Source organism: Rhodamnia argentea, chromosome 2, assembly GCF_020921035.1.
Source record: "Rhodamnia argentea isolate NSW1041297 chromosome 2, ASM2092103v1, whole genome shotgun sequence".
NCBI classification, from domain to species: domain Eukaryota; kingdom Viridiplantae; phylum Streptophyta; class Magnoliopsida; order Myrtales; family Myrtaceae; genus Rhodamnia; species Rhodamnia argentea.
Window position 1 is genome coordinate 34778926 of NC_063151.1, and position 20149 is coordinate 34799074.

At 40.1% G+C, this 20149-nt stretch overlaps 3 protein-coding genes and 2 non-coding genes across 5 annotated transcripts; 3 read left to right on the plus strand and 2 right to left on the minus strand.

Annotated features, from left to right (window-relative positions):
• The first annotated feature begins 1102 nt into the window (after positions 1-1102).
• LOC115745913 (probable serine/threonine-protein kinase PBL7) lies at positions 1103-4620 on the plus strand. Its single transcript, XM_048273824.1, has 7 exons — positions 1103-1348; positions 1384-1949; positions 2186-2443; positions 2531-2703; positions 2815-2894; positions 3007-3154; positions 4033-4620. Exons 2-7 carry the CDS (start codon positions 1436-1438, stop codon positions 4384-4386), a joined length of 1527 nt encoding a protein of 508 aa, XP_048129781.1. The 5' UTR covers positions 1103-1348; positions 1384-1435; the 3' UTR covers positions 4387-4620.
• Positions 4621-5101: 481 nt separating this feature from the next.
• LOC115746336 (polcalcin Bra n 2) lies at positions 5102-5663 on the minus strand. The gene has a single exon (XM_030682094.2). The coding sequence runs from the start codon at positions 5542-5544 to the stop codon at positions 5290-5292; it is 255 nt and encodes an 84-aa protein (XP_030537954.1). The 5' UTR covers positions 5545-5663; the 3' UTR covers positions 5102-5289.
• Positions 5664-6520: 857 nt separating this feature from the next.
• TRNAS-AGA lies at positions 6521-6602 on the plus strand. The gene has a single exon. It is a non-coding gene; the product is annotated as a tRNA-Ser (tRNA).
• Positions 6603-6703: 101 nt separating this feature from the next.
• On the minus strand, positions 6704-6777 carry TRNAN-GUU. The gene has a single exon. It is a non-coding gene; the product is annotated as a tRNA-Asn (tRNA).
• A 4428-nt stretch (positions 6778-11205) lies between these two features.
• On the plus strand, positions 11206-12930 carry LOC115737351 (putative transcription factor bHLH086). The gene is made up of 5 exons (XM_030669436.2): positions 11206-11918; positions 12170-12277; positions 12399-12464; positions 12580-12645; positions 12744-12930. Exons 1-5 carry the CDS (start codon positions 11247-11249, stop codon positions 12864-12866), a joined length of 1035 nt encoding a protein of 344 aa, XP_030525296.1. The 5' UTR covers positions 11206-11246; the 3' UTR covers positions 12867-12930.
• The last annotated feature ends 7219 nt before the right edge of the window (positions 12931-20149 follow it).

Here is a 20149-nt window from a genome sequence, read left to right on the forward strand (position 1 = left end):
GTTCCGATGTTTTTCTTGTCACATACAAGGAAGATTTTTCAGTTATCATTGTAATCAATAAGGTGATAAATCGCCAATGTAAACAATCAATTAAGGAGATTAATGGTCTTATTAAATCCATTGTGAAAGAGAAAAGAAACCTCCCTCAAAATGCAATCCACAGAGTGACATGAATTTCGATCAATATAATTATATTATCCTCGAATATCTTTTATTTAATTGCCATATTACTTCAATGCTTACTAAATTAGAATTTTCTTTTCTTTTCGTGATAGCAATCCGTGTCGTGTCGTGTTAATTATGTTGCATCGAAATGGAGATATACTTTTCATACGGTTAATCCGAACACAACACCGTTCGATAAACATGTCGAACTGCCTCGACACGAACACGACATACCTAATAAAGCTAATTACTCAACACGGCACAATTAATACGATTATCAAACATGTCACTGCAATAAATTTTTATATTTGCAATTATTCCTTTTGGCACCTGCGTTATTTTTATTAAACCTCTAAAGATGGAAACATTTTTAAATATGAGCATTTGCGTCGAAAATTAGTGGCCTAAGCTAATCCTGTAAATGTTAGAATTCGACACATAATCAAATCGAAGTAAGACGTAAAGCAACAAAGAGAAATCGAGATGCGAGTGGGCATCCTCGCCAGGGTGTCTCCTCGAATCCTCGCCCGCTCAGCATAGAGCGAAACCCATGTGTTTCCTATCACGTAGAAAGTATGAATCACGTTTCAACAGTGAAAAGTCTCACTTAAAACAAAAGCCGAACTTGTCAAGTCCATTAAGCATTGGATTTTGCCTTTTGGTCCTTTCTCTTTGGTCGTCTTATTTTGTCATCATCCGAAACTTCGAACAAGCCTTTTTTTGTGGGCTTCTTCTTGCCCACTTCACCTTTGACAGACCGAATCTCTTTCTTCCTCGCAACCAACACTCATCTCCCTCCTCTCTTCTGGAATTCTATAATGGATCTCCCTCTAATTTAAGCGGGGTTCATCACCTAATTCACTTTATAAATGTCACTAAACTAAAGCTATTATAAGCCCCAGATCACGTTTTATTTGTTATTCGCATTCTCTCCCCTCCCTGTCTCTCTCTCGACTACTCGCATTGCTTAGCATTGTCAGATTTCGATGCGTACACCTTCTGTGTATGCAGATTTCGCATACATTGCCCGTCCCTGTCTCTCTCTCTTTCACTGAGAAATTCGCCATCAACGTCCAAGTAGAAGTGCTTTTGTTTTCTTTTCGCACGGTGTTTTTCTCTCTCCACCTGTCTTTGTCTGTGTCTCACCTCTGCTTTAGAGGCTCCTCCTGGGTTTCTGTGCTCTCTCGGTGAGAAATTTTTTTTTTTTTGGAGTCTAATCTCAGTGAGATTTCGCTTCAAGGAAAAGCAAGGTGAAAGAAAAGGAGGGAGAATGGGGATTTCCCAAGAGACCTGCAATGTCTCACAAGCTCCAAACACTCCCTCATCCTTTGGGCATTACTGTTTCGAGCCTAATGAGTTCAAGAAAGTGAGACCCAGTTTGAGGAACATGATTTGGGATCTTGGATTGTCCTGTTTTCTTCCCAAGAGTGGCCACAGCGATGAGAATGACGATAAAGATCAAAACTTGGAGCACAACAAGGCGTGGCTTCTCGCAGAATCAGGAGGGTGTGGCGCCCGGTTGACCAGCGTTGACCCCCAGTCCGTTCACTCGTCCTTCAGGTTCAGCATCTGCTCTCAGGTCGAGCTGGAGTCCATGAACTTGAATTCCTCCGATGCTGCGACCATTTTGATGGTGAATTTGGACAATGGCTTGGAGAGTCATGAGCAGGAGCAGAAATGGAGGCGGATTGAGACATTGGAGAAGAGCATCACTCCTCTTACCAATACACTGATCAGGTTCAGCTACAGCCAAATTGTCTCTGCCACCCGAAATTTCTCCAAAGGTACTTAATTGGGTGGAGAAAGATTAGCTGAATTCATTCTATGTGTGTATTTTGAAGCATGGTCAGTCATGGTGCGTAATAATGCAGAAGACTCGTGAGGTCTGTAAATACTCTTCAGGATTAGAATTGGGTCTTTTTTAGGCCCAACTTGATGCGTTGGTTTGATTTGTTATTTTATTTTACTGAGATTGACGTGTTGTCTGGAGCTGTGGCTGATTTTGTTTATAACGGGGTAGGCAGGGTTCTGGGAAGAGGGGCTTTGAGCTACGTGTTCAGAGGCAGAACTGGGGTTTTGAGGACTTCTGTGGCTGTGAAACGTTTGGACAAAGAAGACAAGGAGTGTGCGAAGGCATTTTGCAGAGAACTGATGATTGCAAGCTCCCTTCGCCACCCTAATGTCGTTCCTTTAGTTGGGTTCTGCATGGACTCCGAGGAGGGCTTCTTCTTGGTGTACAAGTATGTCTCCGGCGGAAGTTTAGGGCGCCATTTGCACGGTACGGTATATTTTCTTACCTTTTCAGGGCTTATTTTCTGTGTTCAAGTGTATGAATTGAAGTGGTTTCTGAAATTTTGTGTTGCAGACAAGAAGAAAGGACTGAAGGGTCGTTCAACGCTTCCATGGTCGATGAGGTATAAAGTTGCAGTTGGGATTGCAGAAGCTATAGCATATTTGCATAGCGGTACAGAAAGATGTGTTGTCCATAGAGATATTAAACCTTCGAATATACTCCTTTCAGCCAACAAAAAACCCAAGGTGAGATATAGGCGTCCCCAAAATGTTACCCTGTTCGATAATTTATTGAGAAAAAAGGAAGTCATATGCATGCGATTGTAATCGATTTCTGAATCGGGAATGAATTTGCAGCTGTGTGATTTCGGACTTGCTACATGGACACCAGCACCTTCAATCCCTTTCCTGTGCAAGACTGTGAAAGGAACCTTTGGGTAATCATCTAAAGAAAGCTTCTCCTATGAGCAGAACAAAGCAATGGTCTTTCTGCATTTGAGTTTGAGTCTCTTTCTGCTTCACCCATTTACTGTTTACATGAATGAGCAGCTATTTGGCACCTGAATATTTCCAGCACGGAAAGGTATCGGACAAGATGGATGTCTACGCTTACGGAGTTGTCTTGTTGGAGTTAATAACCGGTCGAAAACCAATTGAAGCAAGAAGGCCGTCCGGAGAGGAGAACTTGGTGCTGTGGGTAGGTTAACATGCTCAATCTGTTGCCTTTTTAATTCCTTTTAACTTCATGAGGGCTGAATGTATTGGTCCTCATTCAGTGGCTAGTTAAGAAACATGGGAAGCAAGGTTAGGTCCTCCTATAAATCTATGTTAATGGGGGTGAACCACCTTTAACTGGGACCACTCTGGAGCCTGGGCTTTGTGTCTAGTCCATATGGACGCCACATACCTACGATTTTTTAGAATATCTCTTACCAGTCTAATGATATCTATGGGGTCGATGAGTAAATGCAAACAGATGCCATTATTGCCACATTTCAAGCTAACAAGATACATGTTGATAGGAGCAATATTCTGGTTCGGATGGTTTTCCAAAGTATAGACTGGCTACTGTTTGAGAAGGTTTTTGAGTGTAGGAATTTATCGAGACCGTCAGCTCCGTGAAGTCTCTTCTTATCAGAGCTTGCTTAGAAATCTTCGCGGTTGTTCGCCTTAGTGCTATCACCATATTTGCCTTAAAATAGGAAATCACTGGAAAGTAGCATAGAAGTTCTTAACTTGGCAAATTATCCAGCTAGAATACTGTGATCCTGATGTCTAATGTGCTTTTTGCTAAGAGCCACTCTACTCTCAAGCTGGATTGCATGTGTTAATGTACATTTTGCTAGATGTACTGAATTGATACAACACCGAGAAGAAATTGTGAGTGATAGGTTACTTTCAAGGATGTGCATACTTCTATTTTTTTTTATATAAAGAAGAAGATGAAAAGAGAAAAGTACAAATGCTTATGAGCAGAATGATCATTGACAAGTGATCAGCAAAAGCTGAAACCTAACATTTGCATTATACTGTGATCTTTGCCTAGCTGCTAGTTAGTTAACACATTTTTGGCAGGCAAAGCCTCTCCTAAATAAAGGCATAGGAGCGATAGAAGAGCTGGGCGATCCGAGGCTGAGACGCACTTTGAAAAGCCACAAGCAAATCGCTCGAATGATTCAAGCAGCTGCGGCATGCATAATTAGCGAAGAATCCCGGAGACCGGGCATTGAAGAGGTCGCTGCTATTCTAAGAGGGGACGACGAACCTATTTTGGCCAGTAAAAAGAAGTCTGGCTTCCCAGGAAACGGATTTGTAGTGGATTATCTCACACAACTGCATCAGACCAAGAGCGAGATGAACAAACACTTGGCCCTAGCTATGCTTGGAGTTTCGGAGTTTGAGGACGACGATTACTTCTGCTATCAATGACATACAGTGCCAAGTCGCTACCTTTTTTAACCATTTCTTTTGCTTTGCTTGAACTAGAGGTTTCTGTGGAGATCGGAGTCGCAAAGATTGCTGGAAATATGTAAATTTTCGGAACTCTTCTGGTCCGATTGCGTGTGTACATAACTTCAAAGCTTGTATTGAGAAACTGTGAATCTGGTACAGATTTTTTCAGTTAACAGTCCCGGAAAAAGATTGATATGGTCATGGAGGATACATACAGAATCCCTCCAGGTATACTGTAGAAATGGAAAATTAGGCAAGCCAAGATTGCTGCAATTGCTTTGAGATTTAGGTGAACCAGACAAGCCTTTAGGAAATTAGAACGAGGAGGACGCAAAGATAAGGGTAGGTGGGAAGTCCTTGGGTAGAAGCTAATGATCACAAGCTTTTCAATGTGCAAGAAGCCAAGTCACTCTAATGTCTCCTTCGTCCACCAAATCTCCCGTTGAAGTAGGGACGAGAAAGAGACACTTTTGAGTTGCTCTTGAGCAGACCCAGAAGCCCAAAAAAAAAAAAATTAGAACAGGATCCGACTGTTTAACTACCTGTCCCAATGAAACAGGGGCATCTCACCTGTATGTCGAAATTAATAAATGAATAAGACATCAAGTTGCTCTAGAGAAAGCATAAAGATGAGTTCATCGATTAGCATACACTAACTGATTAATCGATAAGAATGCAGACCCCAACAGGGGAAAAGACACAAGAGATTAATGCAATTTACTTGATTTGTTTACCTAACAACAACAGCAAGGAACTTTCAGCTAACGTGAACGTGATGTGTTGTGGATATGATAATTGCTGAAGTTCCTCAACCATGTGGTTATGATAGGAAAATTTTGGTCAATCATAATGTCACAAAGACCCTTTAGAGCTTCTAATTTAGAAGATCTTGGCAACATCCTTCATCAAGCCCGGGTTGGCGAGGGCGAAGTCGGTGAACTCCTGGTAAGAGATGAAGCCGTCGCCATCGGTGTCGATCTCGGCCATCATGCGCTTGACCTCGTCCCCAGTGACGGAGCCGAGGGTCTTGAGCGCGTCGCCGAGCTCGGCGGCGGAGATTTTGCCATCCCCGTTGGCGTCGAACCGCTTGAAGATCCGGTCCCTCTCGGCCTTGGCAGTTGCATCGTCCGCCATTGTCTCGGCCCGCGTTCCCTCGAAACCCTTTCTTCCGAACTTCTCTTAGAAGCGAGGAGGATGCGAGTAAATCGAAACGGTTGTGGAGTGAAAAATGTGAAATTGGGTGCTGGTTCTTAAAGGGGTTTGGTTTCTAAAGTAAGCTAGGGGCTGGCCTTTACGATCGGAATCGGTCAAAAGCATGAGGAACGGATCGCCTTTGAGTGGGGCGACTGTTTTTAGCAGGATCCGCCATGTCAAACTGGGACAAAAGCCTTGTTAAAAAAGCAAATTTGGCCAAAATTAGGCACTTGGTCTTCGATGCAATTCTGTGATGGGATTGGATCAGCCAGCTAGATTAAACCCTAATCTGAATTCAAGTGGGTTCGCGAGAATTTCAAGTTTCAAGCGAAACAAGGCATTACGGATGTTAAATCAAATGAATTAAGTTACGGAGCATTCGAGTTCTTTTTCAATACATAAAGTGCAAATAGATCTTCCATAACTACGCCTAGCTCGAATTTTAGCTCCTTACACGAAGAGTGAGGCTGATGGTGTGATTCATGATATAAAGTTAACATGTATTACGAGGTTGGCGTATGGTTGTACGAATGGATTTCCACGTTGGACATGGTAAGAGTATAGAAAAATCTCATCTCCGGCCTATTTGATGACCTAATAAAAAAGCATACGAGTCGGCTATCCTGTATGATAAATTTACTTTGGTGTTACCATCGGATGCTATTGTATATATCAATTCTTTTAGCCGATCTTTACATCATTAATACGATGTACAAAAAGACAATTCATTCGCGCAATGTCATGATCTTCAAATAGGATTAGCCAAAATTAATTGTCAAAAAAAAATGTTAAGCTGTAAGCTAAACATCTTAAAGACACTTCTTTTATTTTCCTTTTTTTTCCGAGAAAATAATTGTTTGCTTATGACCTATTTAAAGTAATAATATCAAAGATTTGGAAGATTACATACAAACGGGTGGGCGTGCCGGAGTGGTTATCGGGCATGACTAGAAATCATGTGGGCTCTGCCCGCGCAGGTTCGAATCCTGCCGCTCACGTAATCACTAGTCTTTTTCCCTTTTTTATTTTCGTAAACTATTTTATTATCAGATAAAATAAAATTAAAAAACGAAAAGGAAAAAAGAGAGAATTAAAATGACGCTAGAAGGAGGGCTTGAACCTCCGACCTTGTGGTTAACAGCCACACGCTCTAGCCAACTGAGCTATTCCAGCTTGACGTTCTACCGTTGCAATTTATTTTATTTACTTAACATTATCGCGATCACGGTCCTTTCTAAATCGATGGGTGGCGACTCTAATTTGGTATCTAGATTCACGATTTTTTCTTCATCCCCGTCAATTACTTGAAAGTTGAATCTAGAATTTTGAGAAAATCTTATAGGCCAAGGCATTACTAGCTAGAGACCCCTCGGCCTATGAGATTCGGACGCTACGTTTGCATGAACCACATTGCTCTTGCTTCCAACAGAAACTGATCAGATTAGTTAAGCAGAAATAACTAGCAAGTCTCCGGTCATCGCGGCATAATTTACTCGTTTGCTCTTTTCTTTCGAAATGTGTAAATACTTATCCGTTAGATAGTACAGGTTTCCGTGCGATTACGGGCATATTCCGGATGAACAGACGATATTGTAGAATACAAAATCGAACATGGTTCGGTCGGTGTAAGCTACGTCCTTGAGGTGAGCAGCACAAGATTCTATTATTGATACAACGAAGATTACAATCACACTTCACTCACTCTCAATGTTTCCCAAGCCCAATTATACCCAATAACTCATACATTGTTTAGCCCTCGCAATTCCTCACGAAATGATCACTCAATCTCACAAAGGAATTCACTAATCTCATAAAAAAAAATTTCGATTTCGACACTCTCGAATTGCCTCTTGGATACTCTTCACAACGAAATAACTTCTTGTGAATAGGCAAGAGTTAAATCTAGGTAAGGAAATCCACCGACCTATTCAAAATAGAGAACTAGCTCTAACGAGGAAATCTATTCAAATTAGAATGGTTTAAACTCAAGACATAATTTCAATGAACAGCGCTGTGTTAGTGTTCTTGACTCGAAAGAGCTATATGGGAACAAAAACCACAATCTCAGCAACAGATGCTTTGGAGGTGAATTCAGTGGGCCTCGCGGCCCATACCTTACCATGAGTTTCCATTGCCAATTTGGCTCATGGGCTATTTCATCATAGTGAGATCTGAGATGGACCTGAGCACTACTGTTCCCTTAAGAGGTATTAAGGGGGAAGTAAAGCATCGTTCTTTGGACAGTCAATATGCTTAATTTGAGCAATGCTGGACATTTATTAAGAGAGTTCTAGTTAGATTTTGGTAAATATGTCTAGCATTTCTCAGACACAAATTGCATGGCCATCTAATGATTCATGCATACTATGAGAATACCGTAAAACCCGCATCATTCATTCTCCTTGTAAATGACCCGCCAATCTTTGATGAGGAGAAAATGTTCAATCAGCCTTAAACTAATTATACATATGGAAATTCAGCCCTAAACGTTCTAATTCTATCAATTCGGATCCTAAATGTTTTGAGGCCAATGTAGTCCCTCACGACAATTTTTGCCGGAAATCGCCACCGTGGCAATGTGCCATGTAGGACGGCCAACGGTAGTAAGATAGCCACATAGGCGACTAAGGGAAAATTGGTCAAATGTGCTACATTGAAATTTCGCGCAAACATTTATGACAAAATTGAAAGGTTTAGGACCGAATTGACATCCGTGCAATAGGAACAGAATGAATTGTGTACCTATCCCCTAAATAAGAGATGATACGGCAAACTAGATGAACATAGGTGACAATCAATCAAAGAAATCGGTACCTTGGTTCTTCAGAAAATGGTTGTTAGGAAAGACAGATCCCAAGTCAATAGAATCGGGAATTGCCACCACGTAGCATTATAAGTTTCTTGGGACTGCCAATCGACGACCAGAACCAAACCAATTCATTGCTATTTCCTTAAAGCCGTCATTTTAGACTTCCCTATCCTACAGAAATGCATCTAATTCACTTCGCATCCTCGACTTTAAAGAAAGAGGAACATGGTTTTGACCATGCTCCCTGTTACTTCGTTATGAAGATGAAAATGTGTCGCGGTAAATGAGAAATGTTTAAGGGAATGTTCGTTTCTTTAGGAAGAATGGACCGGTTCAACAAGTATGAATTAAGTATCTCCCGGCTGATTTAAAACGACATGTTTTAGGACTTGAGCCTGTATGTCTGAAATCGCATGTGATATGTAACGGTACTTGACGCGGTGTAACCAATTGCCGCATTGTGGCAAATAAGCATATGAGAGAAGATGGGAACAAGATTTAAGAATGGAAGCACGAAAATTTGATAAGGCAGAAATTATTGTATAGTTGCCGGAGAGGATGGCAACGGGCACGAGCTTGATCAAATTGAGGTCGATGTCCCGACCCTCGCATAGTGTCTCGTGCTTTGTGGGCGGCGGAATTTTTGCCTCTGCTCTTCGTTTCTTGTGAGAAAAAACTTGCTTTCCTTCTCTCACGTCCACAAAACTAGATCCACATGGGGAACTACTGCACAAGTTCATATAGCATCATACATTGGTGGCTCAAAACCACATATCGATCGACAAAAAGGGCTTCTACAATTGTCCATCAATTCATATATATATATATATATATAGAAAACAAATGAATCAACTATCCAGTAGCAGGAAAAATTGTCCAAAAAATCCTAAATTGGCCAATTGAGTCCTAAACCTTGTAATTGTGCCAATTTGAGTCCTAACATTTTGATATTTTTTTTTCAATTTAGTCTTTCTGACCTATTTTTCTTCAAATATTGCTAGCATGGATGCTAGCCATTCTACATGGTACGGTTGAGGCCGATGTGAATTTTTTTAATTTGTTATTGAATTTGTTATTGATTTTCTTCTTCTTTTACTTATATTATTGTTAAGCGCCAACTAGGGGATGCTGGCCAATGGCGATGCCCGGCGACCCCCCATCGGCCATTAGGAGAGTGCCTATGAGCCCTCATCGGCCACAGGTGAAACTCGCGAAGCCCCTCCCGGCAGCTAGTGAGGCTCGCAGCCCTCACTTTGTGGTTGGCAACCCCTTGTCGGCTCTTAACAAAGAAAAAAATAGAAAAAGAAATAAATAATTCACATCGGCATCAATCATGTCATGTACGATGACCGGCTTCCACGCCAATAATTTCAGCTAAATTTGGACGGAATGACTAAATTGACAAATTATCAAGGCATTTAGTATTCAATTGGCACAGTTACAAGATTTATGACTCAATTGGTCAAAGTGTAATGAGTTTAAGACTTTTTCCACAACTTTCCCATAGATTGCATGTTATATCACGGCAGTATGTCGCCCGCTATAATCGGTACGTGAAGACTTTAAATTCATGTGGCTTCCCCATCTCCTCTCCCTCTCTAGCTGCAGTCCCACATGGGGGCTATTCGAACGAACGAGAGAGGCCTGGCCAAAGAATAATAGCAAAAAGCTGACTGGTGGATGGAGCATATCACGCCTTATTAGGTCTCTTAAGCGAGATATGCAATAGTATAGATTAAATTCGTGGAATGTGATCGATGACAGAATGAATGACACACATGCAATAGAAAGGCAAAAAGAGTCCCACGTGCTGTGGAAGGAGGGGGAACAAGCAGGAAGGAGCCTCTTCAAATTTAGAATTAATGGTGAATATTTTGTACTAAGTCTTAAAGTCAAAACCCTAAAAATGCGTGGGAATCTGAGACGTGGGTTCGCGACGGATCCGGCGATGCTCTTGCTCTTTTGCTCCTATTTTTCTATCCTCGTCTTCTTCTTTCTATTAATCCCCCTGCCAGCTAACAATCCCGATACAAAAGATTAATAATTCTCAAGCAATTCTCCATTCAATTCCTCCTCTCGTTCTTTTTTTTTTTTTTTTTAACCCTCTTGTCTCGCATCGGTTTCGGAGCTATTTGGAGCATCCGATGTGATGTCTCCAATATGTATGTGTTGTCTGAAACAAAAAGACGTGGACCTAAGTAACAAGTTTTAGGAAACATTAAGAACAATTATCTCATTAGTTTGAAGTGGACAGTACTACATTGGTTGCTTGTTGTCCAAGGACTCGTGTTAGAAGCACCGTCGATTATGAAAGTTTAAGCCGAGCTTCACAAACTCTAGATAGAAAAAAGTAGTTCTCGAGTGGCAATTATGTGTCATTGTCCTAGCCCTAGATGACAAATTATTGGTTACCGCATGTGCACATGTTAGAAAAGTTCAATTCTAAAAGAGGTTATTGTCCCGAACATAAAAATTACCGTCATTTGATTAAATCGGCTCGCCATATGATATAAGTATTAGGGGAAATATCTCTTTTAGTCCGGTGAGGTCATATATACATAAGTCATTCTACTTGTTAAATACTTCAAATTTAACAGACCAGACCAAAACAGAATGCTTAGGTTAAACTATAGCAGCTAATGTATCCTGGGGCTCTGTCTTAGAAGTGTTTCGCTGTTAGAGCTTAATGACACTTGGACATAATTACTCTGGCCCCTACATATATGCCCTCCACCTTCCATTAGCCGTCTCCATGCATACTCTCTCTTCCTCTTGAACTTTCAAACCCTAGCCCTAGCCACCAATCCGAGAACGTACTTGAGATTCCTCTCTGATGGATCTCATCGACTCACGCCTCGGATTGCTTCAACCTCCGAATTTGTACAGCGATGACGGCAACAACAACAGCAACAACAAAGAGACTCCTCCGCAACTCTCAGATCTCTCTTCACAGGGCTCTTATGGATATGATGAGTACCAGAAGTTAGGGTTTGAGGAAGAAGACAACTTGGAGAGGACCACTACTCTAATGTCCAAGAACTTCCCTCCTGGTACTTGTGGTCCGTCAACGGATGCCCTCAAGTTTCGAGCAATGGACAATAGACGTGAAGGTGTTTATCATCAACCTCTCATTAATTTCAAGAGCAATAGTAGGTGTGAAAATTTCAGGCAAGCCAGTGGGTCTTTACTCAGCTTCCAACAGAGCCAAACGGTTGACCTGAATAACAGTGACTGCTTTGTGTGGAAAGATGATGGTATCATGAGCAATTACAACTATCACAACTTAAAGCAGATCGGTCCAAAGAGCAGCTCAGATCACCCGCGGACCGTAGAAGATATGAACTGCTATCAGTCCACTAGCACTTATGTCCCCATGGTTCATAACGCTGTCGTGAAATACGGAAACAGTTCAAGTAATTGGCTGTACTCAGAAGCCACGGCTGTCGCAGACAGCTCCCAGGAGTCCGGAGTGCAAGAAGCAGGGTTTCCCAAGCGTGCTTACATGGTATCCATGAACGCCGTTATCTTAATTTGATGGGTGTCCTTGAATCAGCTCTCTTCTTTGAGTTAACGCATTTGTTGCTTATCCTTGGTTAAGTTACATGACTGACATTCTTGTCTAGTCATCGTTAATCCATGAATTGCATCCATCATCGTTATATGATGAGATGAATATCGCTGACCATAGTTCTCTGGTACATATATATGTCGTTTTGTGCGATTGAGGTCATGACGTGACTGAATGACTTCTTATAGGGAGAGAGCGCGCAAGCTTCAAAGAAGCAATGCACGAGCGCCTCCAAGAGCTCATCAAAGTCCAAGTCGCCTTCATCAACAAAAGATCCGCAGAGTGTTGCCGCAAAGGTTGATTGATGTGCTTCCATCACACCATATAAAAATTTCATTTGTATTCATTTGTTTTTCTATGATTTGGAAATTCTGCAAGAAGGGTCGAATGATCTTAAGAGTTGTGTTTTGCACGCAGAACCGGCGAGAAAGGATCAGCGAGCGACTCAAGGTACTGCAGGATTTGGTTCCAAATGGTAATAAGGTTGGTCTTCTTCTTCTTCTCTGTTTTTTTTTTTTTTCCTTCTTCCTCATCTGTTTCTAGTGGAATGAAAAATTGGCATTTCTTATTCATTTTTGTAGAATCTGAACATGTGCAGGTTGACCTGGTAACCATGTTAGAGAAAGCTATCAGTTATGTCAAGTTTCTCCAGTTGCAAGTGAAGGTGAATTTTCCGCACCACAATTCGTATAATCAACAACCTTCAGAAAGAAACTACCACAAAAAACCCAAGTTTTGAAAGTATGTTCTCTCTATGTGCAGGTGTTGGCAACGGATGAATTTTGGCCAGCGCAAGGTGGGAAGGCTCCTGATATCTCCCAAGTGAAGGAAGCCATTGATGCCATCCTATCCTCTCAGAGAGACAGAAGCTCAAGCTCCAAGTGATGATGATGGACTTCGAGGCAAAGTAACAAATGTAGTCAAGTGTAGAAAAAAGTAATAATGATAATGATAATGATAATGATCATCATAGCAACAGCTCTCCTCTACAGTTCTCTTCAAGGAAAAGGAAAAAGAAGGATAAAGTTATAATTTGCAGGTGTTTCTGAGAAATAGTGCAGCTTCAATAGCAGCAGTGTGAAGTTAGGACTGAACATTTGTGCTTTGTTTGATCTTTGACACAATGTTCTGTCGAATGATCCGACGTTTGTAACCCGTCTACTTATGAGCGTTTCCGACTACTTTTGTTGTATCTTCAAAGCACTTCATCAAGCTAATACAAGATGATTAGTTCCTCATTTTACTTAGTTGCATGAGAGCCTTGATTAGCTCTGTGTCTCTGCTTTTCCATATAGTGAATTAGGAACGTGTAGAGGGTTCGCTTCGATAAATGAAACCTGAAATGAAGCTAACAGTATTGTCAGTTAAATTTGACCACACGATTTCCCAATTAACGAGTATTTTATGCAAAACACACAATGATGATGTATGAATATACGGTTGAGATTGTAACTTCAGGGAAGCATTTTTCAAACTAAAAACCTTTCTATTCTAGTGCGAAAATGGCTATGCAACAGGTGAAAATGGAGAGAGAGAGACTTGGGTGCACGTGGACACCGAATATTATAGTAACAAACAAAATTTAGGCCTACTCAGTTACGAGAATAGCTTTCTTGCCTTCTTCAGCATTGAAAAAAGAAAAAAAAAAGTGAAAAAGACAGAAGTACCATTGAGTTTTTTTTTTTTGGTCGAAAAAGTAACATTGAGTTGAGTTTGCAGTCCTAAACCCTAATTAATGAACATGTTTAGCAGCGAGGGGTTGATCTATTTAGTAAGCCAAGCTAGAATGTTGTTCAGGCTTCCGTTTTCTTGAACAAATTTCGTAAAAACAAAGCAATCGATGTCTTAGAAAACTTATATCCTAGGAATGATCGCAAACTTCAAAACAGGGACATGAGTTAAACAAATTATAGTGTTTCGAGCTGTGCACGAACCACAAAACTTCTTCCTCGGAAGTGTTGCACCACCTAAATTTTATTACTATTATTCCCTAATCGATTAACAAATGAGGTTCGCAAACTCGCACGCAAAGCAAATTCTCGATTAGAAGGAAATGCTTCCTTCAAACGGGTGTCCAAAAGACATTCCGAGCTCGCGATTTGTTATATAAAAAGGCCAAAGACATTCTTATCGTGCAATGCACTATATATATATATATATATATATATATATATATATATATATATATATATATATATATATATATATGTGACTTTGGATAATCCCCATAAGAAGCATGAAAACATGATTTCGAAACTCGTAAAACCCTTTCAATGCTTAAGCTCGTGCGATGTATTCAAGATGCGCGCACAAATTTACGATTGTTGAAGATTTAACTAACTGTATAGATCCCACTAGACTCGACAATTATGAAAGGGAAAAATAATGTGAATGCTTTCTAAGTTCCACATTAGTATCAACTATCAGCTACATGCATTCAATTTCAATCTAAAATGTGAAAGTACCCATTGATCTCGATTTTGGCATGGTCGAAAGAGTTCATCCGACCGATGGTGTTGTTTCAATCCCACCTTCAGTGTTGGATTTGGATCCATCCACGCGAACCACTTCCCCGGATGTAGCTGTGGGAATCATACTGCACCCCCACCGGACATTTACCCGGATGCAATCGGCGTAAGTAAGGGTAGAGCCGATTCTCTCTGCTATTAAAAAAGAAATTTCTTCACCTATAACTTTTGTCAATTCGTTCAATTAAAATCATAAGATATCTTGAATCAATTTTTGCACGCTAAGTTAATAAATTCATCTAATTGGGGCATCAATTGATGATTTCCTAAGTTTATTAATGTGCCCTTAAAAGAGTTTCTCTTTTCCATATTTTTTGGCGATACTAAAGAGCACCGTCAATTGATAATTTCCACAGCCAGAAGAGTTTTCTAAGGACAAAACAGGTCAGGACAATCACCGATGACGTTCCAGGTTCCAATCTTTGACGATTGATTGTCAATACAATAGTGCGAAATATTTGATGGACGTCCATCCAGACGAACAAGCAATTCGTACTTGATGAGATTTATGATCGTAGTTGGCACTGAAAGATTAGATCGGAAGGAGGAAATATTGACCCAAGACAGCATTTTTAACTCGGTTTTGCCTGGAGAGGGACAACTGGGCAGGTGTGTGGGGGGGTTCATTTAATGAATCACATGCTCAATCACATGTCCAATTCCCTATTATCCGGAATACATTCCCAAAGTATGCAAATTAAATGAACCAACTGAAGATGCACATTATTTAACTAACCGCAATAGGTGAAGGTGATGTTCACACCATACCCTACCCATATTGTGTACATAAGCAGGTGTATATTTGCCGACACGGCCATATTTGTAGGATATGATACGAGATCGTCTGTTTATCAATTTGCTTATGAGATGGGTTTTTGTTCTCGTGTCGATGGCATTTCGGGTCGGGTGATATTTGGAATCGCTTTCCTATACCTCGCCAAGTGGGTGTGATTCCCGACGCTGCTCGAAGGTATGAAAGTTTTGATGACAAATTTGTTGATGCGCGATGAGGTGGCTCCAAGAAGCTTTAAGTCGAGGCAAGAGTTTTGACGACTTATACTTCTCGAGACGTAATTAAGGCTTCAAGCCCTTTATATTAGTTCGAGAACCCTTTGTAAGGATATGTGAAGGCGCATTCTCGAGTCAGACACATGGGTCTTGCGAGGAGCTATACTGAGCTGATTTATACGGATCAATGAAACCCTAATCAAGATCAAGTTGTGTGACTAGACCCACACAACGCATGTCAAAGATGATTGAGATAAAGGTTTCCTATCCCGCCATAGCTAGCTTAGCTCACCCGCATTTATGTTTTTCTATACGTATTTTTGCCTCCTATGGAATGATGGGTATGCTACTATGAATACACAGAGGAAAAATTCATTACAAGATTAGTTTTGGTCAACGCTGTAGTATTGTAGTTCTTTGACCTGATTTGTTTAAATTTGACCCTTGATTTCAGCTGTCTCCTGTTGGGAACTCCATGTCCATGCAATGCAAGGTCATTTGACAACTAATGAGAGGGGCAATGTCTGTCTTAAACAGCCCAAACCAGTTGAGAATTTTCTTGGTCCCCCAACCCCCAAAAATAACAAATTGGGTTTACTTTGGATTTGTTAATTGGCCAATGATTAGATGCTTGTACCGCCTTGCCAGGACAAGATAAGATCTGACATTAATCACACGCCAAACAAGCCTTACTTGTCAAAAACGCAACTCAAACAAATACTTGGCCATCCAATGTTCGCAACAGGAAAGAAAAAAATCTTCCAATTGATCCAAGGTTAAAGAGGTTAAATTGACCCATGTAACCGAATAGACCTAATATGGTAGAATTAGTGGGCCTACGAACATCTACTACTGTATATACGCTTTTTTACTTGTAATTGAGTGATGTAACGAAGGGTATGAAGTACTAATTACAGTGGAATCATTTACTGTAAATAATCCTAATTTAATGGCGAACCAAGATAACAACCTAGCATCTCAATTTCTTTTTTTTTTTTTTACGTTTTACTTCGTTGTGATTGTGCTTCGAATCATAACACAAACAACATTTACATACTTAACCGCGCCTTTTTTTTTTTTTTTTTTTGGGTCAAAAGTAACATGTTATTTCATTCACTTCCTTGGGATACAAGAGAGAAATATCGCAATTCAACTGTAAAACAAAATACAACCTGGACAACGTCAAAGCAAAACAAACTCCATATAATAAGAGAAATTATCGGAGCAAGGTTATGAGTTACACACGCAAAGAGCACATTTATGATTTCTTCACACCATAATCGACGATTGATCATTGAATCCGTCTTCGATAGCGAGCACGCACCGAGAACTCCATTTGAATTCGATACCAAAAATGGCTATGTAAAAGAAAGTTAACTCTCGACAAGCAGCATGATCAATCAACAAGTCATTAATTAAGGCTTGCAATGGATAATGTGGACTGACATTAGTTAAAGAGGGGACAATAAAAAGACTGTCGCATCACCACAAGGATTATCTTAAAAGGTCAATAATCGAACCTCCTTAATGTATTCCGAATAAATCGGGTCCAAAAGGGAATATATGCAAATTATTATGAAGAGGGTTCCAATTATAACATTAATTTAGAGCCATAAGACAAGCTGTTCAGCACTTAAAGCGCACATGATGAGCGAGTAGGAGAGACCACATCCCACATGATGACAAATTGGGATAATTTTGAGGGTTATCATGTGACAGTGTGGGAATGGCAGAGTGGAACTTCTGTTAAATTTTTTTGATGATCTTAATATTAATGATTTGGAAAGTTTTGTATTTGGATTTTCCAGCTGTAGCGTGTGGCCTCAAGTGTAAGCTTGCGCACGTGTGATATACTTTAAATCTTGCGTGAAGAGAGAGCCAACCTGACGGAACAACTCCATACATACATACATACATATTAACACCATTTACTGCATTTAAAGTCTAATTGTTTTTGTTAGCGATATATCAAGAATAAGAATTCTTGGCTGATACATATATTCATACAATCTATGGAAATATATGATCATATTGTCTTCTCTAAGGCTGCATTAGGGGTGAGTAGACTGGATTGGACTGGTCGGGCTGGTCCGGTAGTTGCGGTAAAGACCTCGCGGGCCGTGGGGTCGCGATGATTCTATGAAACAAACGGTGCTTGTATTGTCTTTATTCACTCCATGTCCTTATAACTTGTGTCACTCCGATATTGACTCCCGATACTCGGTCATGTATTACTTCGTTCCTTAGCGAAGTCGAATATCACTTCGTCATCTTAGTCTGATTTCTTGCTTTCTCACTTCGAAGTCTAATTATTATTATTTTCTGCTTTGTACGGTCTTTGTTTGGCCACGTCAAATATATACATATACATGCATATCGAAGATGTTATCACATCGCATTAGCAATTTTGCCACGTGTTTTATTGACTCTCTTTCTTTTTATAAAAGGAAAAATGTACATCCATACAATCTTAATTATATTTATAACTTTGGTAAGACGTGGGAAGCATTATAGGCATGGGGAGGTGCACAGACGACGCTACTCTTGATCGATCACATTTGAAGGGTACGTGGGAGTCTGAGCATGGACGCTCGAGCTCCATCGACGTCGGATCGATCGATATTAAATTCATCAAAGCACCGTCACGTCGTCGTCTGATTCAGATGCATGCAGCTTGTATGCAGATCGTGCCTGAGAAGATTGCGATCGATTCCGAGAGAGTTTACGTGTTCCATCGGCTCCAAGTCCTCCATGTAGTTGACGCATCTCTTGTTTAAACGATGACCAAAATCGCGTTTCTCGTACATGCATGGAAGCATCATTCTGAGAAAAATTTATCCAAAAAATTGCACTTTTGGTCGATTCAGTCTTAAACTTTTGAATTTGACTAATTGAGTCCTAAAATTTTTAACACTTTGCCAATTGAGTCCATTCGATCTATTTTAACCGGAAATCGTTGACTTGGTTGGCAACAGTCCTATTTAACACGACCAACGCCGGCCTGGATAATTTTAATAACGTTTTGATATATTTTTGATTCTTTTTCTTTCTTTTACTTTAAAGTGGTCGTCGAGGGCTGCCAACCGTCATACGTGACATGAATAGCACCGACGTGGACATAATATTTTGATATTCTTCGATTCTTTTCTTTTACTTATTTTTCTTTTCTTTTCTTTTTTATTTCTTTAATGTGACTAACCCAAGCTCTCACCCGGATCTAGGCAAGGATACCTCGCCCAAAACCGGGTGAGGGCCATGCGACCCTTGCCGGCCAAATTTTTTTTAAAAAAAAGGAAAGAAAGTAAACAAAAATTTGAAATAAAATATTATAATATTATGAAAAATTATTCACATCATTGCCGACTATGCCACGTAGAACGGCCGGTGTCCACGTCAACTATTTCCAGCCAAAATTGGTTAGATGGATTGAATTGCCATAAATGCAAAAAGTTTAAAACTTAATTGGAAAAACAACGTTTAAAACAAAATTGACAAGAAGTTTAGGATTTTTTTGATAATTTTCTCGCATTATTTCTCAACCTATTTTCGAAACTATAAGTAGAAGGCAAAAACCGCTAAGGGATGTTAGTATCGAACACAAGCACTCTTTTTGTTATAACTTTGCAAAATATATAGATAATAGGAGCACGTACTTTCGAATGAGTTTAACATTATTATGCATGTATATGGCTTTGTGCTTAAAGCTCCGGGGTTTTAGCATTGAATAAAACTCAGATATCAAAAGCTAAAAGTGGAATTTAAAGTTACAAATCAAACTCAACCTAAATACTACGAATTAGTTTGGAATCATTTCATATGCATTTTCTGGAATTCGAAATCATAACCCGCCTCCGGTATTTCTTTCCCCCTTGCCGACGAGAACTTCGCGGCTCGGTCGAGGAGCACAGCCGCGGTCGTTGAGCTGAAGGTTACGAGATTGGTTTACCAGCCCATCCTCGATCTCGGGATACTTTGGTTCATATGATTGTGTTGATACAGTTTATTTCTCTCTTTGCACCTATTAGGCTATTCATACTCTGAATCGCCAAACTTAAATTCCATCGTTATTATGTTGGTGATCTTGCACTTAAGTGTTGCAAACCCGACTTTGACTCTATCGCGATCTTAAAAGTTGGGCAAGTCTAAGATTCGAACGGGCAATCGGCTGTCCATGTTATCGGAAACCTTAACGACACTTCATATTTCGTCACTGCATTTATCTGCTCGAACTCACCCACATGCTTGAAATTTAAGGTAGATTCTGCTCATTGGGGAGTTGGGATGTCCATGTGGAGTTTTAATGGTGGAGACAATATATATTCGGGAGAGGAGAAAATTGTCCAAAATGTCGTAAATTTATTTTTACGATGGACAATTAAGTCCTAAACTTTTTAATTATGTCAATTTAGTCCTAAACCTTTTGACGATTTTTCAATTTAGTCATAAATCGTTTGACAATTTTTCAATGTAGTCCTTTTGTCTGATTAACTCGATAATAAGCTGAGTACTAAATAAGTAAAACTACAAAATATTTAGGATTAAATTGATATGATTCAAAGGTTTATGACTAAATTGGCGAATCGTCAAAAGGTTTAGGACTAAATTGGCATAATTAAAAAGTTTATGATTCAA